Consider the following 25,925-nt stretch of genomic DNA (forward strand, 5'->3'; position numbering starts at 1 on the left):
AAGATTATAAAGAGCTTTCTGGAATTAGTCAAACCAAGACAATTTTTGACGCAGCTGGGGCAATAATTTCCTAAAAGAAAAAAAAATTATCTGGCTTCCTTTTGATGCAGTTTCAAGGTAGACAGTCAACAAACTAAAATTTATGTTCAATTATCATTTTAGAGGAGCTAGATTCCCATCATTCTAATCCCCCTGTATCCCCACTTCTGCCTTCGTTTTCAGATTTTCTCTTTGAGCAACAAGCTTTATAGGCTTCAATACATAATTTCAAAGACTGGATGGTATTAAAAATACTTGAAGTCTGAATTATCAACCTATTTCATACAAGAATAACACAAAATAACACATGTATTTTATATATATATATATATGCCATATTATTCAGAAGAAAAAAACATGCTAAGGACAGTGCAGTGAATAATAGGGATGCTTTGAAAGCCGTTATTAATACCAGGAGCCTGCTTGTTCACATCTGCTTGTGCTCTGGTTCAAATAACAACTGCTTTGAAACAGAGCTGTTACAAGATCTTCTGTCTCTTCCTGTTTTCCCATTTTTACCTTCCTGTGTCCATACTGTTTTGAAAAGTGAAGGAATCTCTCAGGTTGAGAAAAATTCTCCCAGACATTATTTAATTCAAGAAATCTCTCTCTTCTACTTCTCCCTTCTTTTCCTTTTTTTCTGTGACAGGAAGGGTGGGAACCATGACCTTGTGCATACAGCAGATGTGGTCAAGAATGTACAACTTAGCACAACAGTTAATCAGACCACAGAAACCTGCAAATGCAGTTATTTGCATAACCTGCTAGTTAGGCAAATCAGGCCTTATTGCCATAACAGAGTAGGACAGAGTAACTCTAAAACATGGTCACACTGTAGTGACGGAAGTGACTGCTCCAATTCTTCCTGACCATACCTGGGTACCACACCACTGCCATCACAGAGCATGGACACGGGGAGCAAGGGCATCTTTCACACAACTCCCTTGATTCCTGGCAGACCTGACCTCACTCACTGAACACCTGAAATACAGTCTACAGAAAACATAGTCTATCATGCTCTTCTGTAAATTAGCATCCTCTCCAAACTTAAACTTCTCCTTCATCCACTTCTCACCTGAGAGTTTAGAACTTTCCTGGCACTCATGGTAGTTCTCAGGTCTGACACCTCAACAGGAAGAGGAAGGTTATTTGCTAGCCAGCAGACTGGGTTAAAGAAAATGAAGTGAGAACACTGCCTGTGTGTTCCCAATCACAGAAGGAGATCACAAAAACCGCACCCAAACACAGGGGACAGGAACAGATAGAGGAGAAAGACACAACAGGAACAGGTGACACTGAGTAGGGCCAAGCTAATCAATTCAAGTAGAGTGCAGCAGCATAATGTTGATGCCTCATAATTTTGTTACACATTTTTACTGCCTACATTTAAGATTTGGAAAATGCTTTGGAATGAACATTCTCCCTACCACTGCTGGAAAGTTATGAATCATCTCATCTAGAGACTGATTAGACAGCTCTGCTTCCAATTAACTACAAGTCAGGCTAGCACTCCTCAGAGAAACTCAGCTCATTTCTTTTTTGAGTAATTGCCTTCCTGAAGAAGCAAATCCTTCCACTGCACATATCTAGCATACAGTAGAAAAAGCTAGTATATCTAGCAGTCAATTTTCTGAGAATGCTGAATAAAACAAGCTTCTGTTAAAAGAGAAAAAAATCAATGAATTATATCAACAGATCTGGTGTACCCAACACAAAAAAAAAAAAAAGACAGCAGTTCATGCTCTTATAAAATTGCAGAACAATATGCTTTAGAGAATAGTTTACACCCAGTCATGAAGACATGGTAAATTTTTCACAATAAATTCAATTTTTACTACCCCAGAGAGAAGATTTCTTAAGCTGGCTCAAAAATATCCCTTTTTAGTAGGGATATAAAATTTAACAGGACACTGGCTGTTGCTTTTATATATAGTAATCATTTGGCACCCTGGTTGTTGCAAGAGTCATTCCATGATGGCACAGTAGAGCTGAAAGCCATACAGCTCCTGAATGTCTCTAAAAAATACCATAAAGAGAACATGTAAAAAAGCAAGTAACACTTTTTAACATCTAAAAGGAATTTTGCTAACCCAAAGTAAGTGAGAATTCAGGGAAAAAACTGCCATCTTGGATGAATACAGTTTGCAGTGCTGAAAGAAATACTGTATTTTTTAAATTAAGAACTGATTGACAGCCTAGAGACTTTGCCTTCTATGGAAGTATTAGGCATACTTTTCTTACAATTATCATTGGCTTAAGATAGAATTCCAGTAAATCCCTGTGCCCAAGGCAACCTTACACGCCAAAATTGCAGGTTAATAAGCTTTGTAAGTGGATTTATGTGAATCCCATTTATATTGATTGAATTAGAAGATCATGCTCCTACAATCTTGTTTTTTGTTGCCTCTGTTTAAGTGGCTTTTGCTGCAAACCTTTGTTTATGCAACTTATATTCCGGAAGTGTAAGAATATAAAGTGCTCCTCTTCCATATCCAATTAATAAATCAAGGTACAAATTACAATGTCTAGAACTCTCACAATTCTTAGTATCTCTCTGATTCTACAGATCACATTCAGAGACACAAAAAAAGAAGGCCTCACAAACAAAAGTGTGATGCAAGATACTACTGAGAGAAAACTAATCTATTTCTCCTTGAATCCTGCAATAAATGTTAGATTCCTAACTCAATGAGAGATTACTCTTGCCAGTGCAAAGGAATAAATGGCTTTGATGAGACCTCTTAGCACATCAACTCCTTCAATGGTATAATTTCATTAAAAAAATACTAAGCTGCTGAAGCAAGTAGCTACAAATGCACAAATATGAATCAAAGTTTTACAGCCTTCTGATTCCTCAGTGAGTCTGTGCTGCTGTCTGTAACTCATTTTAAACAAAAAAAAAAAAGTGAACTAGCAATGTGGAAAACTTATATGTGCTCTTCAGAATCTCATGGCCACACGCTTCACTGCTCTATTGCTTTAACAAGGCACTATCACAACCACCGAAGACATCTCTAAATATCTGAATGGACTACAGAGATTTTAAACAAACCTAAATAGGAAATCTCCAGAGCCTAGACAGACGGTGTTATTATCACATTGTAGTTGAACATTTCACTGCCAGTTTCTATGACTCCAAGCATGCACATATCAAAAGGTTAAAGACTGCAAAGCAAAAAAGCAGTATTCTGTTTGAGAAAATATTAACCCTTTTTTTAAAAACACACATAAATGTTTCCAGCTACAGTTTTCTGTAGTTTAGTCAGTTAATATCTGACAAGTACCTCTCTATCAGGCAATACTTTCAAGTGGACAAAATCATGATCATCTCAAAAAACAGACCTGGAAAGACTCTGAGCCCTTTGTTCACTTCAAGGCTAATGACCAGCATCTGAGCTGTGATGCTAAAAATCTGTCGGGGTGCAAAGTTCAAACCATCTGTCACCTGAAAGTTGAAGCCTCCAGACACTGCTCCTGTGGAAATCAAAACCATAAATTTATTCTTGTATTACTCTGTCACACAAAACACAAACATACACTGGACACCTTTCACTCTTAGCTACAGTGAAATATTGTTGAGGAATACATTCAGGACAGGTAGATCTGGGTGCAGCTGCAGTGGAGCTGTGCCGGTTGAGCTCTGTGTGGCAGAAGCCTGAGGCAAGAAGTCCTGAACTGCTGAGCCTTTTCTTAACAAAGGGCACTGAGACCTGCTGCCAGGGGATCAACACTCAGAGACATGGCAGGAGTTGAGGACTTCAGACTTTCTTGGCTTAGACTACAAAGTCTTTTGGTCAGGGTCCCCTGTCAGGGGCTCCCAGCCAGAGCCATTATTCTGCAGTTGCACAATAATTAAATTATTTTAAGGATACAGGCACCTGAGATTCTGCTGAGTGAAGTCAGTGAGGAATCCTTGTTTGACTGTGTGAGTGTTAGGTATGTAGAGAGTCAAGCAGGGCTCAATGGAGCCACCAGATGACAAAGGGATTCTATCTCAACAATCAAAGTCTTGGGTGGTGTCAGTGTGACTGCCAAAGCGACTCCCAGATGAGCAAACAGGAAAGTTTCCTTAGCAATATACCCAAGATCATCCTGAAAGTAACTCGCCCTTGTATCTTAATTAGAATTAAATAAATTTATAATGCCATTAACACATCCCCTAGGAAGAACTACTGGCTGTTGTTTTCAGTGAAAGCCAGACACCCCTTAGATATAAATCAGCAAGAGTGCCCCCTTCTTCTCTTTCTTCACTGACTTAGTGGAGCTGAAATCTAGTTAAACTTGGGGAGAAAATGACTCCAAAATTTCCAACTCCATTTATGTCTTAGGAGGCTCCAAAGCACTTAGGTACTCACGTTTTGGCAAAGAAGGAATTTGGGGAGATAGGTAACTAGAATGTTATTTCATTTTATTTTATATTTAAAGGTCTGAATAAACTCTCGGGTTGTTTTCTTAGCCTCTTCGCTGCACTTCAGCTTTGCTAAAGAAGGTATGTTGTCACAGCTTAAACTATTTCAGAGGTTATGTGTACTCATAATAAATGCACATTTTTCCCTTTAATCTTAGGACCTGTATGTACTTTGGCACAAGCAATAGCAAAATACCTCCAGGAGTCTGAGTGGATTCCTGTAAAAATACATATCTCAGAACTGACAGGCTGCTTTTAAGCAGAGGCTCTCCAGGTTGTTCAATTAGGTAAAAAGACCAAAAAAAAGTGGAACATTAACTGTTGCAAAGAATTACCATGCTCTTCTATTTGCTTTGCCCAGTTTAGCCATAAGATATTGCTACAAGAATATAGATACTAAAAGCCAGAGAGTACCCTATACTTTCATGTAAAGATCATAATACTTTGCCTAACTATAAATTAACATATCAGAAGAATTAAATGTGTGTTCTGAGATTACAGTTAAAAATACACCTAGGAAATGCTCTTATATTAGCCAGGCAGCTGAAGCAGCTCTGGAAGATCTGATCATATTGTTTTTATTTTAGAAATTTTTATTTTCTGATATATTCTAATAAAAAAGAATTAGTTGCTTATTTAAAAAGGCATCTGGGAGTCTACTATATGTACTAAGTTGAAAAAACACCCTAAGCAAACCTGCTTATGCAGCCTCACTTGCTTTTTTGGCTAAGGTCAACTGCTTGATAGACATAGACGTTTTGTCATCAGCAGTTAGGAACAGAACTGCATCCTGAAGTTCTGATTGGGTGGAGCATTTATCATTTTATCACAATTAATTTTTTAAAATATGTCTGATCAGAGGTGATTAAAAGGACACCAGAAAGAGTGTTTATAAAAGCTGCACTAAGAAGCACAAAGACTTCAGAACCAACAAGAGTTCAATTTATTACTGCCCTAAGAAAAACACTGTGAGGGTTTAAGGGCAGGGCCCATACTGCAAAAGTGAGAGGGGAGAACCCTAGAGTGAAGCAAGAGTGAAAAAGATAAGGAATTCTCATGCTGAAAGAGGGGTACAGAAAAGAAAAGGTGTGTTCTAGTTTTGCATTTATGCTGGTGATAGAACAATCAGGGATTATGGAGGAAAGGAATTAAAATCCAAGGGGAAAACATGAGAGCAAAGAGGAATATTTGCAACTCACACCACAGAATAAGCAGCATAATATAACTCATAAGGGTGAGAAATGTGAAGGGAAAATTCTGAGGTCTAATTTAGAGGCATAAAAGCAGTAAAAAAGACACTGAGAATGATAAGTCATTGCCACGTACTACAGGTGTAAAAAATGTATAGTGCCATGAGGAGTAGCCAGAGGATGGAAGAGCTGCCTCAGCCAAGAAGAACCTGCTCTTCCCTTTGGAAAGGGCTCAAGTGAGTAGGAAGAGTAGATGGGGGTACTTCCAAGAGGAGACAAAGTAGCCAGCACACACTGTAAGACTGACAACAAGGAACAGAGGAAACACAGAGAAAAGGAATAAAAAGCTGAATGACAGCAACAACATAGGGAAAAGCCCCAGGTATAAGAAAAGGCCCAGGTAAGGCTGGAGGCAATAAGATGGGAGTAACAACTACATTTCCAGCAACAGGTCAAGATGAAGGAGGGAATGAAAACCACTGACCAAGAAATGCAAAGAAGCAAAATAACCAGAGTGCTTTGTGAAGCACCTGAAGACCGTAAGGTTGAGCGGACAGCAGAGCCAGAGCGGCTGCAAGACCTGACTCACAACCTGGGTAATTTTATGTTACAAATTTTTGCTACACTCCATTCACTGGAAAATAAAATTTTCTGTTCTTTTCACTTTTTTTAATCAAGATTCACTCTCTAAGACTACAGATGTGCATTTGCCCTTTCTGGAACACAGAGCGGATTAATTTCCTCACACTTAACACTGTCCTACCATCATGGGGCTTCTTACATGTCAAAGTCACCCTTGAAACAATTTAAATAGCTTGGCTCATTTTTATCATGCTCTTGACCTTCTATTTCCTGACCAAATTATCTGAGCAGGACACTTACAGCTCACCAGCAGCTGACTGTAAAGCAATTTCAACAACACATATGCACCTTGGAAGACAATGCATCATAAGGCAGAGTACTTCAGCCTCATGAAGACACAGCACAAATCTGGAGTGACTGCTGCACCCAAGGGAGCACTGGAACTCCAGCCTGCCTCAGGGCTGGCAGGAAAGCAGTGTATCTCTTCTATCTCCATCCCAAAACCCAAGGGAGCACTGGAACTCCAGCCTGCCTCAGGGCTGGCAGGAAAGCAGTGTATCTCTTCTATCTCCATCCCAAAACAATGATTTATTCCTTCTGTAGCAACTCCTTTCTTCTTTCAACTGAGGCAAGCAGTAATACACCTGGAGCAGGAAACCGGTAGCTATCACCCTGTGAAAGCCCTACCTCTTCTGGCTGGAACCCCACTGGGAAGTTCTTTCTTGTGGCTTCCCTGAAGAGAACTGCCACTCAAGGATGCATGAAGCTGCCCTGACCTCTTTTACTCCCCACACATTCTCCCAAATGAAAAAATACCCCAAAATCTAGCTCTGGACAACAGGAGAAAGAGTCAATGTTTAAAGCTTATTTCTTTCAGAACCTGAAAGGGACACCAACATCACACAGATGAACCATAACTTCACCATCCATCACTGCACTATGGCAGGTATCTGTGAGACTGCTGGTCCATGAACAGGTCTGCACTGTAGCAAGACAGAAAAGCTTCAGGAAATTTTTGATCACAGCAGTAAAAAAAATGGATTTCCTATCTCTGAAAGGTGCATGGAAATGTTCCCCTACTGCAAAACTGCTTTGAGAAAGAAGGCTGCTATCTAATGAACCACAAGAACACCAAGGTTTCCCAGTGAGCACACAATCAGACATTTTGTTTAATTTTTGAGATAATGTATAATCAGTGTATAATACCTCATATAAGCAGTGTTCCAAGATCTTTGTGACATTGTAATGGAATCTTTAATGGATTATAAACACAGGTAGACTGAATAGGAGCACTACTCTGGTATCAGATATGGCATTTTTGAAATCACATACCATTGTGTACAAATACCAGCTGCCCTTTAGCTATATGAGCCTGGGTAAAAGTAAGGATGCTGTTGTTTGGAGAAGACGTCAGAGCCAAGTGTCCATTGCTAGGTGGAGTACTAGAATATACCAGTTCTGATGGTGAGGAGTCCTTGTCTTCAGCACAGAGGTCATCAACAGTTATTTCTGTGACTGAACCCACCCAGACCTAGAAAAGCAAAAATAATTTTAAAAATAAATAAAGAAAATGCATACAAAAGACAACGGGAGGCAAGGTACAGGGACGGATAACACATGACTCCAAGAAAAAGGAAGAATAAAGATTTGTGCTGTGCAACACTCAGAGCTATAATAGGTTTCCTAACTGTCCATCCAAATCTCTGATCACAGACTGGCATAGCTCATCCTGGCAAATAGTCTGCAAAATACAAGACCTTGAAATAATGCAAGCAAACACACCCTACACTAGTTAAGAGTTTCAGACAGTTGGGAGCACAAGTGCTCTAAATTCTTAGAAACATAACAAAAATTGTATTATGATAACTGAGTCAAGGAGCTGCTTTCCAACACATACACATGAATATTAGCGTCATGTATTTCACAGCAGGTAAGGCACTGAATATGTTCTACTTTCCCCAGCAGAAAAGATGAAAGAAAAACAACCTGGGGACAGCACAAACTCTAATACAAAAAAAAAACACTTCTTGTAGCTGCACTATTTTCTTCTAGCAAAATGCACTAAAGGCCCTTTCTTTAGTGCACTAAAAAACCCAGAGACGCTCAGTCAGAGCACTCAGGGAGATGAAACAACCAACCTCCAACAGCTGCCTACCATTTTGCAAGGTTACAATTGCAGAAAAAGAGTTAACTAGTTTTTAGAAAGATGGCATAAAAACCATTATTTACTTCTGGTAAATCTAAAGCTGGAGCACATTCTAAGTCTAATTCCAGAGGAGAGACACGAGATTGATAAAAGGACTGGAGCACGTCTTCTATGAAGTCAGGCTGAGAAAACAGGGGCTGTTCAGCCTGGAGAAGAGAGGGTTGTGTGTGACCTCACAGACCTTCCAGTATCTGAAGGGGCCTACAGGGAAGCTGGAGAGACAGGGCAAGGAGGAATGGGTATACACTGAAAGAAGGGAAATTTAGTTAGGTATTAGGATGAAATTCTTTACTGTGAGGGTGGAGAGATACTGGAAAGGGTTGCCCAAGAAGGTTGTGGATTCCCAAATTCTAGCAGTGTTCAAAGCCAGGCTGGATAAGGCTTCAAGCAGCCTGGTCTAGTGGGAGGTGTTCCTGCCCACAGAAGGAGGATTTGGGACTAGATGATCTTTAAGGTCCCTTATTTCAAGCAGAAAGGACTGCTCTCTGGGTTTCATTCCTATCTGACTGGATAATTTCTTGTTTGGAAAGGATAAGCAATGGCCCATTTTGTTCTTCATGTCTGCTCTATATATCTGGAAGTACAGACAGAGGTGCTAACAAAGAAAAATACATATTTATCTCAACATGAAGTGAAATTTCTAAAATATTCACTACATCAATATAAATTATTTCCAAACACAGTTTATAACATAGCATAAAATCTTAAGAGCCTAAACCTTTAAGTACCTCAGCTTGAGTTTCAAAACACACTGCATCATTCCTTCCTCTCCTCCTAGGGTCTATGTACACTTAATAAATATCTGGTAGTAACATCACACCAAATGGTTGAAGGGGACAAGTGATCCTTAACAAAGAGCATTTTACCTCTGCCAAAGCCAAAAATCAGCAATCACAATTTACTAAGTATTAATTCTACTTTTTAACATGAACCATGAAAGAAAACCTTTTAAGAGACTGAAATTTGTGCCACCACACTTCAACAGAGGAAGGATTTCATTCTACACTGTGGCACAAAATATGTGCCATGGAAAAAAAGATACTAAAATAAAGTTTGATATTTTTTTTTGTAATCAGAAGAAGTTTGAAAAGTAAGTTCATAATAGAAAATACCTTTCAACTAGCAAATAGTTATTTTCTACCCTGAAATATGTATTTTACTGGAACGTAATTATTACTATTAAATTTTGATAAATAATGACACTTATGGCAGAGAATGGCAACTAACAGCACAGGGTGACTTAGTGAGTGGCACCAAGTAAGCTTATCAGTGTCAGAGGTTTTGTACTGAGACCTTCTAATTTGTCTCAGTAGCACTTGCGTAGATTATTCTATGAAGAAAACAAAATGTCACATACAGAATATGCAAAAATATAAGAAATTATAATGGACACGTTATTACAAATGACTCACTAAGTTCCAAATTATTTTCTTACTAAAGGAAAAAAGAATTAAAATTTCTAATTATAGAAGAACATTTTTCTGTCAGTATTTAATTCTGTTGTCCCAGCACACTACCACTTAATGCTTTTTAAGTACTATACACAGCCTGCAACATGATCCTTGAAGAGTGAAAGGAGATTTAAGAGCTGAAAAGAACCATAGGGAAGCAAACACTGAGAACACACCAAGAATGTTACGAGTATATTATTTTTCATATCTGAGATCAAAATCTCCTTGAAGAGCAAAATCTCCTTGAAGAGCAAAATCTCCTTGAAAACTGTATCTGAACTTCCATGATGTAGCATGACACTGATTTTTTATGTGCCTAACATATTCCACAGGCATAGTCCAAAAGAAGGTTCATGACCTTGCTGATCTAAAATAATTTATTCTGCTCTACGGACAGGACTCAGCTCATCAGTATCTCCTTGCATGCCACATATTCTACCAGACAGTCTGTATTCACATTTTAACACTCTAGAGAGCAATTTAGAGAAAACAACAAAAATAATCAGTTTAAATTTGTGCATTTTTTAAAAAATATAATTCCAGGAAAATATAGCCCTCTTGTGGCAACAGGAGAATACATTCATTTCATAGCACTGCCACCCATGTATTTAAACACATATAACTGCAGCATATAATGCCAGAACAATGATTTTCTTCAAAACATCCTTTTTCCTTCACCCATTCCCATTCCAGGGGAAAAAAAAAGTCCATAGAACCTGTGGAAATTTTAAGAAATTATATCTAAAATGCTGATTATTTAAGTTTCTAAATAAAAATACATCTCACAAATTTGTTGTAATGGAAAGGATTTAAATTAAATGCATTACAGAAGTTCTCAGGACAGTAAAAATTTCTGCATCTCAGATGTTATGTCATAAATTCTGAGCCGGGGGAGGGAGGTCGGGATCAAAAACCAAAACACCTTAAACCCTCATTTACTTCTACTTCCTCAAAAAAAACCAAAAAAAAATTCCCAAAATTGGTTGGATGTCTGTCACCCTGAAACTCCCCCCATAGTGCTCATAACGTTGACAGCCACAGACAAGGCTGTTTGAAGAAGGGATGTTATGGTTGTCTCTGAAGTGAGGAAGCTAGAGTTAAGACGCATTCAACGTGTGCATACACACAGTGGTTTCCTGCGTTTGGACAGAAGCCCATTACAAAGGTGTAATTTCACTTCCATACACCCACACCAACATCACTGGCCACAAAACACATCTCTTCTCACAAGCTACTTCTCAGCAGCAGATGCCATATCCTAGCCTATATTTTTAATTATTCAGCATTTCTTTCTGACTTGTTATATTGTGACCTGCCAAATTTCTGAGATCCTAAACTTCAGTAAACTCCAACAGCTCTACTGGACTTCAGTTTTCACAGTACTGGTCAGTCATTTTATACTTTTGTACACTTCCAACCTTACAGAATAGATAAAAGAGTTACTGAGTTTTTAAAAGCAACATTGTCTGTTATTCAGTATCTACCACTAGCAATGTTCATGAGGAGCACAGACTGTTTGGCTGAAGATGGAGCCAGCCACCATCACCCTACACAGGAATGCCCATCTCCTCTCAATATTTAGCAGGACTAAGAAAAACCCATTTTCTTCCATCCACTGAGGATGTGCAAGTTTGATTCAAGGAAGAATCATCTCAGTTTATTCCTCCCAGCAGATAACTTGACTGCCAAATTTGTTTTAGATTGCACATGAATCCACCATATGTGTACATATTGGTAGCCACTCACAAGAGATAAAAACTTGTGCATAATTAGCAGAACTATAGGCACAAATGCAGCATCCTGGTTCTAGTACACAGACTGCCTCCCCAGTAGAGGACCAGCTCTGGGTAGGTGAAGCTTTGTTAACCCCGCTCTTGGGAAGCCTAGATTCACAGATATTTTTAGAAAAATCCATAAGCTGCATTGCAGTGCAATACACAGCCTTAGGTCTATTTATAGACTGTAATTCCAGCAGTTCAATGCCAACAGTTTAATGCCAGCAATGCACCAGAACAGAGACCCCGAAAAACTTGGCTGAACATGGTGCTCTCTTCTCTGTGACTAGACAAAGATTTCTGCAAGCTGTGCCGATGTCTGTAGAGCACCACTGTAATTACTTCAACCAGGGAAGATTTTGCTCTGTGCCACCCAAATGTTTGTTAATGCAGTCTGCCCTTCTGCCAGCAGTTTCTGCACAGGGCAGGCTATCTTCTGTTGTGGGCATCTGCAGATTACCTGCTTTCACTGTGAAGCTGTACAATACTTCCACTACAGCTAGTTTAAAAATTATGTATTTTCTCATATGAAAATATGTGAAATATACAACACAAGGTTACCATCATCTTTACAGTAATACACTCTCCCTCTCCAACACACAATTAACTACATAAAATTAAATGCATGTTTTGGTACCACCCATTTATAAACTGCAACATAGAGAATAGGGAATGACTGCAGCTTCAAAATATCCTGCTTACCTTCTTTCAAGCCTATTCCTAAATACTTTCTCCGCCTTGATGTCTTCCAGCTGGTTTACTGTGATCACTTAGCTGACCATGTTAATTTCATCCTGATATTTGGAGTCATTTAATGTGTTTTTATTTATCAGATCTCACATTGAAAGTCTTTACATGGGGGGCTTTTTGGGCACAGTGTCTTTACTAAAATGGTTTTCATTATTGACTGATATCATAACACAAACAAATACTACATAAATATGTCCTGGTTTAAATACTATAAATAAACTAATTAATTAATTAATCAATCTAAAAATGCACTGAAACTGAAATGAGTGTAGTCACTTCTGTAGTCGTAGATAACTTTTCAAAGATCTGTAGATTTAAAAGTCAGCTATGGTTATTAAGAGCTAAAGGTAGCTTTAGCTAAAGGTAACTTCCAAATTTTCTTCAGGATTTTCTGGGGGTAAGGCAGTTAGAAAAAGTTAACATGTTTTTTCTTAGCTCACAGTATCACACTGTGAAGTAATAGCTTCAGTGATTGGACTAATATTTTGATGACCCTAAATTTCCACACATGGCATCATATTATTTACAACTTTTTAAAAGGGAACTACTCCTGTTTTGTAAGAAATACCCAACACATAATAAATTCTCTCTTATCCCATCCTACCAGCATATCTGAACAAGAGCAGGCAGTAGAATGTACTTCAGCAGGTCCGACCCTTTAGGGCACTTCACGCAAGAGGCATAGGGTTGGAAGGCTGTGCAAATACAATAGTGAAAAGTTGGCCTTCTCATTATCACTATTCTTGGTACTTTTCTAACTACCAAGTACATGTTCATTAACAGCCCTCAAGACACCTCAGCAAACAAAACAAAAATGTAACAAACATCCAGGTGCAAGCCATCCACCCTCACAAGCCCTACATCAGTCCAAGAGACCTCACACAAGCTTAAGATTAAAAGAATGCTCATTTAGCCATCTAGATAAACTTTACAACAGCCAAAAGAGTTCTCCATGTTTAAAATCTTCCTAAATACAAATAATCTGTGTACTGCCTCTTTTCATTAGCATTAATTTCTCTAAACCCAAGGACTACTACATATTATACTAACTATCCTACCAGATCCAAACCTAACAGTCTATTAATAAAGGTGGATTAAAGGGCATCAGAATTAATGGAATTAATTTTAACACTTCAACAGGTTGACAAACATACCTGGAGAATTCTGTTTACTTTTACAACAGGAGGTTCATCATTTACTGCAGTAACAGTTACAAACACAGTTCGGGGTAAACTCTGTTTCCACAACTGTGTGTTATTTACTATCACAGTAAAATTGTCCATCAGTTCTTCACTGTCATCATGAACGTAGTAGATTAATTCTTGTTCCACCTGAAAAATACAACAAGCTGAAAAACTAAAGAGGCCAGAAGAAAATAAATGTCACATTGAAAAACATCCTAGTCATGGCTCTCTGTATTTATTGTATGAACATTTTATTTATGCTGTAATATCAGATTGTACTTCTATCTTTGCTCCATTTACAACATTAATTTTACTGCTTATCTGTCCATTTGAGATATTCTAGTCAGAATATCTTGCCAGTCTTGGCATTCTTTCCTTCCTCCTAAAGGAAAAATGGAAATCCAACCCCACTATATTTAACAATGTTTCCTAGAATTTATAAACTGAACACAGTGCTAGTAGTAGATGGTGATCTATGATACCATCTCGCTTCTTGGAGCAAAATGACTGAAAATTAGCACATTGTGCATATAGTGGCTATCTGTGAGCAAATAAATTACCTAACAATATTACTTTTTTTCCTCACTTCTCTACTTGTTAAATCTACATAGCACTTCCTCTCATCTTTTCAAAATACACCCACAGTCTCACATTTCCCAAGTATCTACAACTCTGCTTGAATGTGAGTGGTCCATCAGTCTACTGTGGCAACAGTACACTAGTCTGTGTCAGTAGTGCCATCAAGGAAGTGATGTAGTTCACCACAACAAGGCAGCCTCCTTCCCCACTCCAAATGACCAGATGGAGAAAACAGAAAGATCTTTAACTCAAGGCCAGAATAAAGAGGTCTCACGACCTCTCACAAAATCCCACAGCTTTGAGCAAAGCAAATAATTAATCAAGACTATGTCTAAGAAGATCTAAAGGCATTACCTGTTTTTTGGTAAATGTGGCTAACTTTATTCCAGGAACACGAGAGTTTTCAACATACCCATGTTTTGGCTGCTCAGTTAAAATGAATTCACAGCTGAGTCCTGCAAAGTGTCTACTAGAAATTTTTAGATAGTCTTCCACCAGGGCTTTTGAGCCCCCTTCAAATACTGTGATGTTCTGTACTTCCAGTGGAATAATTCTGGGGATGATGTCTACAGAGATCTCTATTCCACTCACTGTTCTGACACCATTGGTCACATCCAGAAAAAAATGGTCATCTAGTTGGTCAGAAACTGTCTGCACATATTGAACTTTGCCCTCGTCGACATCTTGCTGTGTGAAGCTCAAAGCTGGCCTTTGGTCACAACTGAGATAATTTTCTTCTGAGGAAAACTTCCGAATGTGTCCGTGTACTGGAAGCTGTCTTACTGTGAACACAATCTCAGATGGAGGACTATTTTCATGAACAACCTTCAATTTAAGAACATATCCAAAAATTATTCAAATGGAAGTGGGAGAAATTCTATAATTCTCTTCTGAATTTTTCACTTTTAATTCTGGTATTGTCTACCTAACTAAACTGGCACTTCTTAGTTGGGTTACATAGTTCCCAAAACAATACAGTTCTTTAAGCAGACGCATGTTAAATAAAGGTTGTACGGGAGCCATTTTGTAACCCCAAATATGTTTTGTAAGTTTTTAAAAGGAACATACTGCATAATTAACTACTGGCCTCACATCTACAGATCCCTGCCTGAAAAAAGGAACTCAGGATTTCAGCAACGTGCAGCCAGAGCCCTCTCGTGGTGGTTACTGGAAGGCTACACACAAAAATTGGGCAGAGAAGAATTAATCAAAAAGAAATAGCCTCAAGTTTGTGACTTAATTTTTTTTAATTTTGGATATCACTCTCAAACAATTTTAACTGCACTAGCTCCAAATTAAATCAAACAAACCCCTTTCTTACTTGGCATTTCCCACCAGCTCAATTAAGACCATTACACGGAGTACAAATAATTGTTACACCTAAAACAAATATATACATGCAGAATCTCCAAATTATAACTTTCTTATGCACCAATATGTAATAGAGTCAAAGACTATGGGCAGTATTTTCTTTAACACACTCCATTTTCCTTCCTAAAAATGGAAGCTTGCTTGTGTCAGTCTCTCCTGAACTAACAAGCCAGAATGCAATCATATTAGTGGCAATCAAAAGGAGTTAAAGAAGAGAGACACAAACCAAAGACACTGCCAACAGCAAAAAAAAAAAAAGAGGAAAACTTACTACAAGACCAGAGGAATGGACAACACGGTTAACCTACTTGCAGTTTTCCTTTACTGATTTTCACTGGTTTTCCTTCTTCAACCAAGAGATTGTTTTTGTTCACAATCCTTGGTGGCTGCTGATGACTTTCCAAATACACGCAAACCTGTAGTCCAGCATCCAGATGGACATCTCCAGCACGGACTGTAAAGTTAAATGCATCAATAAGGTTGTTGCTGTCATCATGTCTGTAGGTCACATGTCCTTTTATCAGATCAAGCTGAGTAAAGGAATCCTTTAATACATTATTCACATATATTCTTCCATATTCTGGGAAAGAGAGTATCTTGTATGTAAGCTCATGATCATTTCTTATGTCTTGGTTTGTAGTAGCACTGAGGTTAGCTGTTGAAACAGTTTCTTCTTTCCCTTTTTGAACCAACAATCCTGTATTATTTGCCAACTTAACATAAGGATCAATGGCATTAACTTCCAGAAGCAAGGAAGTATAGTGCTTGCCATCTGTCACAAAAAGCACAAAACGCCCAAAATCTGCACCATGGTATATAAACAGAACTTGCTTTTGCTCCAGGTCCACTTGTTTGAATTGGTAGAGTCTATGTAAAGTATCATTTGTTAGCACCAAGTCCCCATTGGAAATACCACGTCTAGTATATAGCAGCTGTCCATCATCAAAATCAGAATCAGGATCATGATAGCAAAGATCTGCCAAAGTTAATAATCGCTGCCCATTTCTCGCTATGTCAAATATCTTATCAACTACGCGAACTGGCTTCTCATCATTCTTCAGCCGGACAGAAATATAGAATCTGATTTCTACTGACAAAGGTTCTGCTTCTGGATCAAAGTTTTCCCCCTTTCCTGACTCTTTGCTGTAAGCTCTGACAAGAAGTTCATCAAACATGGTCTCAGAATCATCATGCACATACATAAGGCACTTATCAGTTATATCTTTATTAGTGAAAGTTGTAAGATTGTCATTATTCTCGAATGAACCAGAAAAATTAGTAAGTTTTAATTTCCCATGCTTAGGAAACTGCATAACTTCATATTGGAAAGTTTTATTATCTGGTGTTTGCACAAATAGTTTTGTGCTTGTTATTAATTCTCCTTCCCCTTCAATAACATTAAGGCCGTTGTTAGTCAAAATAATGTTTCTGAAATCTGATTTGATGTAGACTTCAAAGTCATAGAAATTTGAATCCAGATACTTTGTAGAAATGAGAAATCTAAATGAATCATAGTCTTCATGGTACTGGCTGATGAATTCATATGCCACTTGTTGATCAGTAATATCTTTCTGGCTAAAGACTGAACCCTTTTTCAAAGGCTGGTCATTAAGCAGTATCTGTCCATTCTTTGGTAGGGACAGAAGTTTGAAATGAAGCTCATCTTCAGGTATTTCTACATCTGCAATCACAGCAAACAGATTATCAGAATTCAAGTACTTCTTTTTTGGTTTTTCAATTTCTAGAGGAGCATGTTTCAATAAATTGTATCTTAACCATTTCACTCTGATTGGAAATGTGTGCTCTTCACTGATTCTGTTTCCAATGCTAACTTTGAACTTAAATTGGTCAGTAATGTTTTCCAGCTGAATGTTTTTAAAAGTGCTACAGTATCTCACCCGGTTGCGCTGAAGAGAGCGTTGAGAAAAAGAGCTGACTTGCTTCCATACTCCTCTTGAATGCTTCCTTTGGACCTGACCAAAGTGAGGTGGCTCTGTGATCTCATACCATATCTCCAGTTCCTGCAGGATAGCATTTGTTTCAACTGCCAGATGCCTGGGTCTTATAGGAGCTGTAGCACCTTGGAGGAGATTTATTCCTGAGTTGTTGACAACTCTGTAATCCAAAGGAACTGCCATGACACGTAACACAACAGCGTTGCTCACCTTCTCACCATCGCTTGCCCTGAGAACAATCCTTGAGTTCCTGACACCTGTGTGGACAAAGAAAACAGTGCCTTTGTCTAAATCCTCACTAGAAAAAGTAGTGATAGCTTTTCCAGGATGCCTTGAATTTTCTAAAAATCCTGCATCTGCATTCAGATTTCCAAGCACTGAAAGTCTGAGACCTACAGAGTCTGTATCTTCATCTAGAACTTTTATCAGGTCATTAGTCAAACATTTCTTTGAGTTCTCTAAGAGAAAAAGCAAGTTTCCCTCAGGAAGTATGATCTCAGGGGCATCATTTACTGGAGTAACAGTAATGCTAAACATATGCTGCTCATTTCCTTGCAAATATGGAGACACAATCTTCTCACTGCTGGCAGAAATTGAGAAATTAAAATAATCAGAAGTGTCCTCAGAGCCATCATGGACATATAGAATCTTCCCTTGCCACACATCCTGAATAGTAAATGTATTTACCTCCTGCAATGGTTCAACATTCAGTTTCAAGTGTCCATGAGAGGGTGGTTTCTTTATATCAAAAAGAATTTGTGACTGATTAATTCCTAATTTCTCAAAGTCTAAGTTAACTTTAATATGCTTAGATTCAAGTGAAGCTTGTTCACCCTCTAGCACAATCAAGTTACTCATAACTAAAAAGTGGCTTTTGTCTTCTTTGCCCAGAGAAATCGAGCTTTCATGGGAAATGGCAAATACAGGAGCTGTTTTCGCAGGAGGGTTCTTTTCAGCCGTCTCTAAAGAAAGATTTGTTTTAAAAGAACTTGGCATTTCACATCCAGCTGAAATGTCCCGAGTTACTAGAACATTCTTCAGTGATTTGTTTTCTGAGTTGACTTTCAGGTTCCTTAAGCAGCCTTTGAAGGATCCTCCTCTGGCATACTTCCCAGATACTGAGATTAACTTCATCACTTCCGATCGTATGCTGTCATCTACACCACCTACAAAGAAGGATCCTTTCAGAAAGGGCAGCTTACTCTGGGGAGGTAATGACTTTTTCACAGTTTCTTCATCCAATGTTAGCTGCAAATATTCTGCAGTAAATTTCAGTTTGATGTAGTGCCAACGACTATCATTGACTGACCTACGAGAAGAAAGATGGGTTCTACTTTCATGTTTTCCAACATAAGCTTTAATTAAACCATCTTCCATTTCCATTGCAATGAAATCTCCCGCTTGCCCAGGCTGGTAAAGCAGCAAGCCACGTGCAGCTGATGTTTGTAAGGCATACTCAAAGATTCCCTCGTCATCCACATTCCATGTTGGGAAAGAAATATAGGACCTGGAACTGAAGAAACTAATGGGTTCTTCTTCACCTGCAAAAAATTCATCACTGCACCCCACTGAAACTTCATGGATGTTTCTGAAGCCAGGAGAAGGTCTCAGAGACATCAGAATGTCTAACTCATTGAATGTCACACCATCAATACATCCTCGGAAACTGGGTAGTGCTCCAACAAGGTAGGGAACGTCAAGTTTACCAGTACCACCTATGTAGAATCCATAATCAACGTTTAATTCATAAAGAATTCCAGGCATTTTTGCACTAGTTCTATCATGTTTATCAATTACCAATGTGACATTATCATGTTCATGATGTAGTTCAACCAGGTGCCAAGCCAAATCATTCAGCTGAGATCTTTGCTGAGAATGCAGTACTCGTTCTCCCACACCAAAGTTAATTCTTAACTGCAAGAGATAGAATTTTAACTATAAAAATCCAAAATCATGTTTTTCACAATCACACATTAAGATACAGTCAATACATTAATTTTCCTATCTTTGCACACTAACCACATAATTTGCAAAATAGATTTGAAAAAATAAAATCTTAATAAAATTCTGTGTAGGTTTACTTGTCGTCACAGATGTTTGAATAACTGCAGAAGTAGCAATGGACTCCTCTGCAATTCTGCTGGAAACAACAACTCCTGAGAGCCCAAATAAAAGTGATCTTTCAAAAACTGACCTTGCAGTAAAACAATTACTCGGATATAAGCATTTTCTGTAATGCTAACATCATCAAATATGAAATTTTGTCTTTGCTGAACCTCATACTTTGAACACAATGATCTTAAGATCTAGAGATCTCAAGGCTATAGAGATATAATTGTAAGAAATAAAAGCCATACTTTGAAATTATCAATTATATTAAGTGACTTCAATTTCTCTGAACAGCAATTTGTTTATCTTGTTATAGATAACAGCCTTAAGAAAAACTCTGATAAACACAGGCTACACATAATTTTTAGCTACAGTTCTAAAGCATACCTGTACATATCCTGAGCGCAGCTCCATTAAACAATAATCGGTCTTCCCAGCTGCAAGAAGAAGCGGTCCCTGTGGCTTGCTTGTCCGAAACTGCAACTGTAAGGATGTCTGAGGGGATGCTTCTGCCATGTTCAGCTCCACAAAGCTACCACCATAAAATGATACTGAAAGAAATAAAGGAAAATAAATAGGAAACTCAATCTCACACACACACACACAAAAAAAAATCTTTCTTATTCATACCTGTATACATGCAAACAATTTATATTATTTTCTATATAGTTATTCACATACAAATGAAAATAAATCTCAGATATCAAATTCACCAATCCAAGCAATTTAATAAGAGCCCAATGGCCATACCAGAATGGACAAGGGATGAATACAGCCCAGTTTTCTTATCTCCAACAGTGATATCTCCAGTGATTCCATGACTGGAATGGTAAGAACCAAGCAATTATACGGAATAATTTCTTTTAAATACTCCTTAATTTTTGTTTGTTTGTTTCAGGTCTTTTCCTGAGCTTTTCACACCCAGTCTATTTTGTAGTTGCCAGAGAATTTCTCCCTGAAGTATTCCTCTAGTTTCTCTTTGGAAACATTTTCATCTACAACATGCTCTTACATCTCCATCAGAAACAATCAATGTCATCTCTGCAGAGAAGACCCACAATTCTCCTGCCACCTGTGTCATTTTCAGATGTTTTCATCCCTCTCTTCCAAGCATAACTGTCCTCTTGTTTCCTGTATGCAACTTCCAACCACCCCACCATCCTGCTGGCCACTCACTCAAATTTGAACAAGCCTCCTTCATTGTCTTCTTCCCTCTTTTCTGCTCTGAGGAACAGTAACACCAGTAAGAGTGTTTCATGCAACTGCTGACTGCTTTGACCATCCCCATTATTACTATTTTAAACAACACAACAGATTCAAAGACCAAATCCTGCAAAATTCTGCCAGTAACTTCCCGCTGACACATTTAAAAAAAAAAAATCAATCTTCTACCACTCCTTCTATTTAATCAATTACTTAATATACAAAGCCCTGCACTCTAATGAATGCTAAAGTGCCTCTGGCACCAAACTTTATAAAAAGTATTTGAAACACTAAATCTTGGTCACCTGACCACCCCCATCAAGAAAACTCCAAGGGGTTTGTAAGGGACTCTTTAAAGAAATCTTACAGACTCCTTCAAAATTGATCCTGCTCACTTGTGCATCTTTTATCCTTTGTTACGAGACCTACAAATTTGAGTTAGGGATGTCAGGCTTACAGTCCCCTGGTTATTCTTGTTTTAAACATTAGCATAAAATCTGCCACCATCCAGGTATCGGGTACCAGGGAGTTTAAACATGAGATCAGACATTACCCTTAGCAAGCAAGTTATTTCATCACCAAGTTTTTTCAGGTCAAGTTCTCTCCTCCCCTTCCACCACCCCAAAAAAGGAATTTCAGTTTGGGAATCTTCCCAATTAGCAGTAAAGGCCATTTAGTTTAGCTTCTCTGCAGCAGCCATGCCCTTTTTGAGTGCTTCTTTTATACTAGTAACTTAATCAACTGGCTGCACGGACCCTCTGCAGAGTTTTTGTTCTTGATGTACTTAAGGAAGATTTAGTAAAAGCTTTGATTCCTTCAAGCTGGTCCTTGACCTTTTTTTTTTTCCAAGTGTGTCTATTTTCAAATTCTATCTGCCAGAGTTTATGATGCTTTCAGCTGTGTTTGGATACAGCTTATAAGAACACCACCAGTCAAATATTTATTTTGCCGTTTTCAGCTTCATTCTGAAATAATTTTCTCATTTTAAAATCAAGCATTACTGCAGAGGACTTCTGAGGTTTAAATGTTCCAGTTCCTACATCAGCTGTCCCTTGCTTAATCTAATGCACTCTGGCAACTCCTATAAAGTGTGACTTTAACTCTGACTCTGAACTGGACTCTGTAGAGAGTACCAAATCAGAGACCTCATTTAGTAGCTCATTCATGAAAAACCATCAATAATAGTATCCAAAACTTTGCTATAGGATGTATAGGAATTCTACGTAGCTTTCCCAAGAACAAGATTTCAGCAAAGCCCACAGCCAACAACTATGTAATATCAAGTTATATTAAGTACCCAAAGAAACACAGGAAAGATCTTTACATTACTGAAATACACATATTTCGTCCAAAAAACAATCACCACTGTGCCTAGAAAAACTGATCCCAAATGGAACAAAAAAGAATTCTTCCCCAGTAGTTTGCTTCTAGTTTAAAAGAAGCTTTCATCAAAAAGCTAAAATACACCTTGCAGGTTTTAGATTAAATTTATACACTGAGAGGACCTATTGTTGTACATAAAAATGTTATTCTGTGAGGTAAATAAAGAAAGACCTCCTCTTCAAAGCAAGTAGTGGAATAACATAACTAGAGACAAATCCCCAGTATAAATAAGGACTAACTAACAAGACAGGAAATAGGTTAAATAATTATATTTTTTTATATTATGCTAAATTCATATATTGGATTTTGGGGGAAGAAATTAAGCAGAGAGATTATGGATTACTCAGTGCAATTTAGAATAACTAGAATGAAGCTGTGAAGTCAATATTTTGCAAAGTACGACTGGGCAACAGTTTGAGATTTATACTATATATGAATTTTCTGGAAAGAAAAAGAGAAACATAAGTTAAACCTTCTGCCTTCCATAAAATTCTTCAGAGTACGAATCCATCACTGAAGGTGAGGCAGGTGGGCACTGATCCACCAGTTAACAGGATTTTGAAACACCTACAGTGGCTTGGCATGATTTCTTTTACAGCTAGCAGAACCTTTTTTTTTTTTTTTGAGACATTACTTGCTGTATCACAGATAAGATCAAAATCCACTGTTGAGATTGAAAAATATCACCACTATGACAGAATACATAATATTGTTTGCTTACAAATCTTACACTCTCCAAAACATGGTGCTGATATTTCAACCCACAGGAGTTGGGTTAACGAAGCTTTGTTACAAGGACAAATAGCGAAAGTAATGCAGCAGAATGGCAGGTGAAAAAAACCTCCAAGGAATCAAAACAGGACACTTCATAATGAAAAACCATTCCTCAGTTTTTGTCAGCTTATCTAAGCTGGTAGCAGATGATATCAACAGCACATAACAGACATAGGAAAAATGAAGTAGAAAAGGAAGCTGCCAGATTCATTGGGAATGGTCTTTAAGGCTAAATATAACAATTATTCAAAAGGAAATTCTCAAGGTTGATTCCCACTCTCAGTGTAAAATCTAGTGAGATTCTGAGGGTAAATCAAACACTACCAGATTGTGTAAGCCTCTTACACTCACCTAAAATGTACACAATGAAGAATATCTCTACATTGCATCTACAAATGCTTTACACACCAGAAACAATGTTTAAAGGTCCCTTCCAAACCAAAGCATTCTATGACTTCCAGATAAAAGACAGCCCTGTAGTTAAAGCACTGAATGTGAAATGAACAGTGCTGATGTTATTTTCTGGTTCTATTACAGAAACTCACTGAAAACTGAAGAGTTGAGAAAGTCACTTAAAACCTAATTTCAGTGCACTGCCTATAAGAAGCTCATGGATTTTTTTTCCTTCCCAGCCTTCAACTGTTTTCTTCCCTTTTGCTAGATTGCCTCTGGGTGAAGTTATAGCCGTAACAGCACCTGGAGCAAATGAAGAGAGCTGGATTTTAACACACTCTCCTAGTGGTGAAGTCAGCCCACATGGCCTAGCAAATGTCAGCTTGAAGGCAGCTCAAGCAGAGCATCAAAGGGTGGTGCACCTAGAAGCAGCAGGCTTGTGTCCCTAGCAGGTGGTTTGGAAATGCATCATCTGGCTTTGCCTTGCACTCCCTGCAGTGCCAGGGACAGAGGACACTAACAACAAACCATAAAGAACTGCTTGGCCTAACACCTCTACCAGTAATATCCACAAAACCCTTTGTCATGTCTTTAAGACAATGCTGCTGTTACTAGAGATTGCCATTTCAGTGGCACTCAAATCTTCTGACATCCTTGGTATGTCTGAGACATCTCTATGAGGAATAAAAAAATTCCTCCATCCACTCTGGCTGCAGGGTCTTCACTCACAAAACTGATGAACATCACTTAGAGCTCAATGCACTGAAATTCTCTCACGGAAAGACTGGTGTATTTCATTTACAGTATCTGAATTTAATCCTTTCATTAATCTCTTCATTAACTTCTGAAGTAAAAAGTTTTTTTTAAGGTTACAATTAAATATCAGTTCATTTCTAACCAGTCTTCTCAGCTAGTGAAACAGATGCCACACAACCACAGAAACTGACCACTCGTTCTAAAGAGCATTACAGCGATTGGTTTGTCCCATATGGGACTGCATAGTGAGGAATAGAAGGTGCATGAAGGTGGACGAAAAACCACACTTCTTCAAATGCATGCTCATCCAACAGTTTTTAAAATATATGAAAGTAATAAACTTTATTACCAGTCTTTTAAGCTCAACTTGCAATGTACTTCAAGTTACAATTCAAGAAGAAACAGAATTTGCAGGTTAAGTTTTTGACTGTTTCAGCGGTTTTGATGACTGCCCAAGACCTGCACCTTAACATGCATCACTACTGGTGAGGTGCCTGGCCGGTCTTGAAAAGCCAGGCACAGGACAATCGAGGCTGTATGCCAAAACCCAGATACCTGCAGCTGCTGGCTGATACTTACCATCGGGACTACTAGTTCCCACACACGAGCAGGTTAGGAATTACAGGGAATATTCCTGTTTCTACCCCAGCACTTTTCCTCATGACATACTACAATTATGATAAGAGGTGGAGGGAAAAGGTTTACGTCTACGTTGCTTGCAAAGCATCCACGTTTTTATTAGAAAGTCTAGCTATGTCAAGTCTCGGCGTCTCTGCAGCAGGAGGGGAGGCAGGTACAAGGCGGGCTCACATCCGACCGGACAGCTCGGCCTTCACTCTAAAGCAAGAGGACACCACGCCTTCGCAAAATGCTCGCTGTCCCATCACCTGTGCGGCCGCCAGCGCCGCCCGCCCGCCGCCCCCGCTCCCGGCCAAGGGGCTGTGGCGGCAGCTGGCCCGAGCACGGGGCCCACGCCGCAGCACCGGGCCGGGACAGGGGAACTCCCCGTCTGGCTGCTGCTTTCCCGGGAACACCGGCGACAAGTCGCTCCAGCACTCCAAGCGGCTCGGGCGCCGGGGCTCCGGCCGGGCCGCCCCTTCCCCGCGGGCGCAGGTGCCTTCCGGCCCCGCCACGGCCCTACCTGCGAGAGCGGGCCGGCCGGAGGCCAGCAGCAGCACCAGCAGCGCCGGCCGCAGCAGCGCGGCGGGCGCACCGGCCATGCCGGAGCCGCGGCCCGGCCGGGCTCCTCCAGCGCGGGCGGCGGTGGGGCCGGGGCGCAGCCCTGGGGAGCGGCGGCGGCGAGTCTCACAGCGCCGGGCCCTGCTCCCCGCCCGCCCCACGGGACGGCCTCCGCCCCCCGCCCCCGCTCCTTCCCGCCCTCGTCACAGCGCAGCCCCTGGCCGGCCCGCCCCCGCTCCAGGGACACCGGCCTGGGCCGGGAGACGGGGCAGCGCTTTTCCTACAGCCTCGAGCGCCCTTCGCGGGCGCTTCGGGTGGGACCCGACCACATGGGGGTTACAGCTGTTGTCAGTACTCACCCACTGTGCACCCTTCGTCTCCATCGCCTGCCTGTCGCAGTGGGAGGTTGCTCTGAGGTACCCCGAACCTTCCCCGCTGCTGGCTGGAACATCTCCATCCCTCAGAGTGTTTGCATGCTGTCCATAAAGAAACACATCACACTGCTTTAGCAAAGAAACATGTTACAGGTAGACCAAACAATGGTTTCCGAAGCTGAGATGATCATAGAATCAATTAGGCTAGAAAGACCTATGAAACTGAGGCCAATCTATGACCGAACAGCACTGTTACAACTCTGC

The 25,925-nt window shown here is 39.5% G+C and overlaps 1 protein-coding gene across 1 annotated transcript in view; it reads right to left on the reverse strand.

Moving 5' to 3' along the window:
• The window catches only part of LOC311165633 (chondroitin sulfate proteoglycan 4-like), a 36,690-nt gene extending 11,396 nt beyond the window's left edge, over positions 1 to 25,294 (reverse strand). Inside the window, 7 exon segments of the mRNA XM_084225796.1 lie at positions 3,382 to 3,513; positions 7,552 to 7,750; positions 13,556 to 13,732; positions 14,519 to 14,989; positions 15,844 to 19,404; positions 19,987 to 20,150; positions 25,250 to 25,294. Coding sequence (XP_084081922.1) covers positions 3,382 to 3,513; positions 7,552 to 7,750; positions 13,556 to 13,732; positions 14,519 to 14,989; positions 15,844 to 19,404; positions 19,987 to 20,115 — 4,669 coding nt within the window. The 5' untranslated portion in view covers positions 20,116 to 20,150; positions 25,250 to 25,294.
• Positions 25,295 to 25,925: the final 631 nt, after the last annotated feature.

Source organism: Fringilla coelebs (assembly GCF_963513975.1).
Source record: "Fringilla coelebs genome assembly, chromosome: Z".
Lineage (NCBI taxonomy): Eukaryota > Metazoa > Chordata > Aves > Passeriformes > Fringillidae > Fringilla > Fringilla coelebs.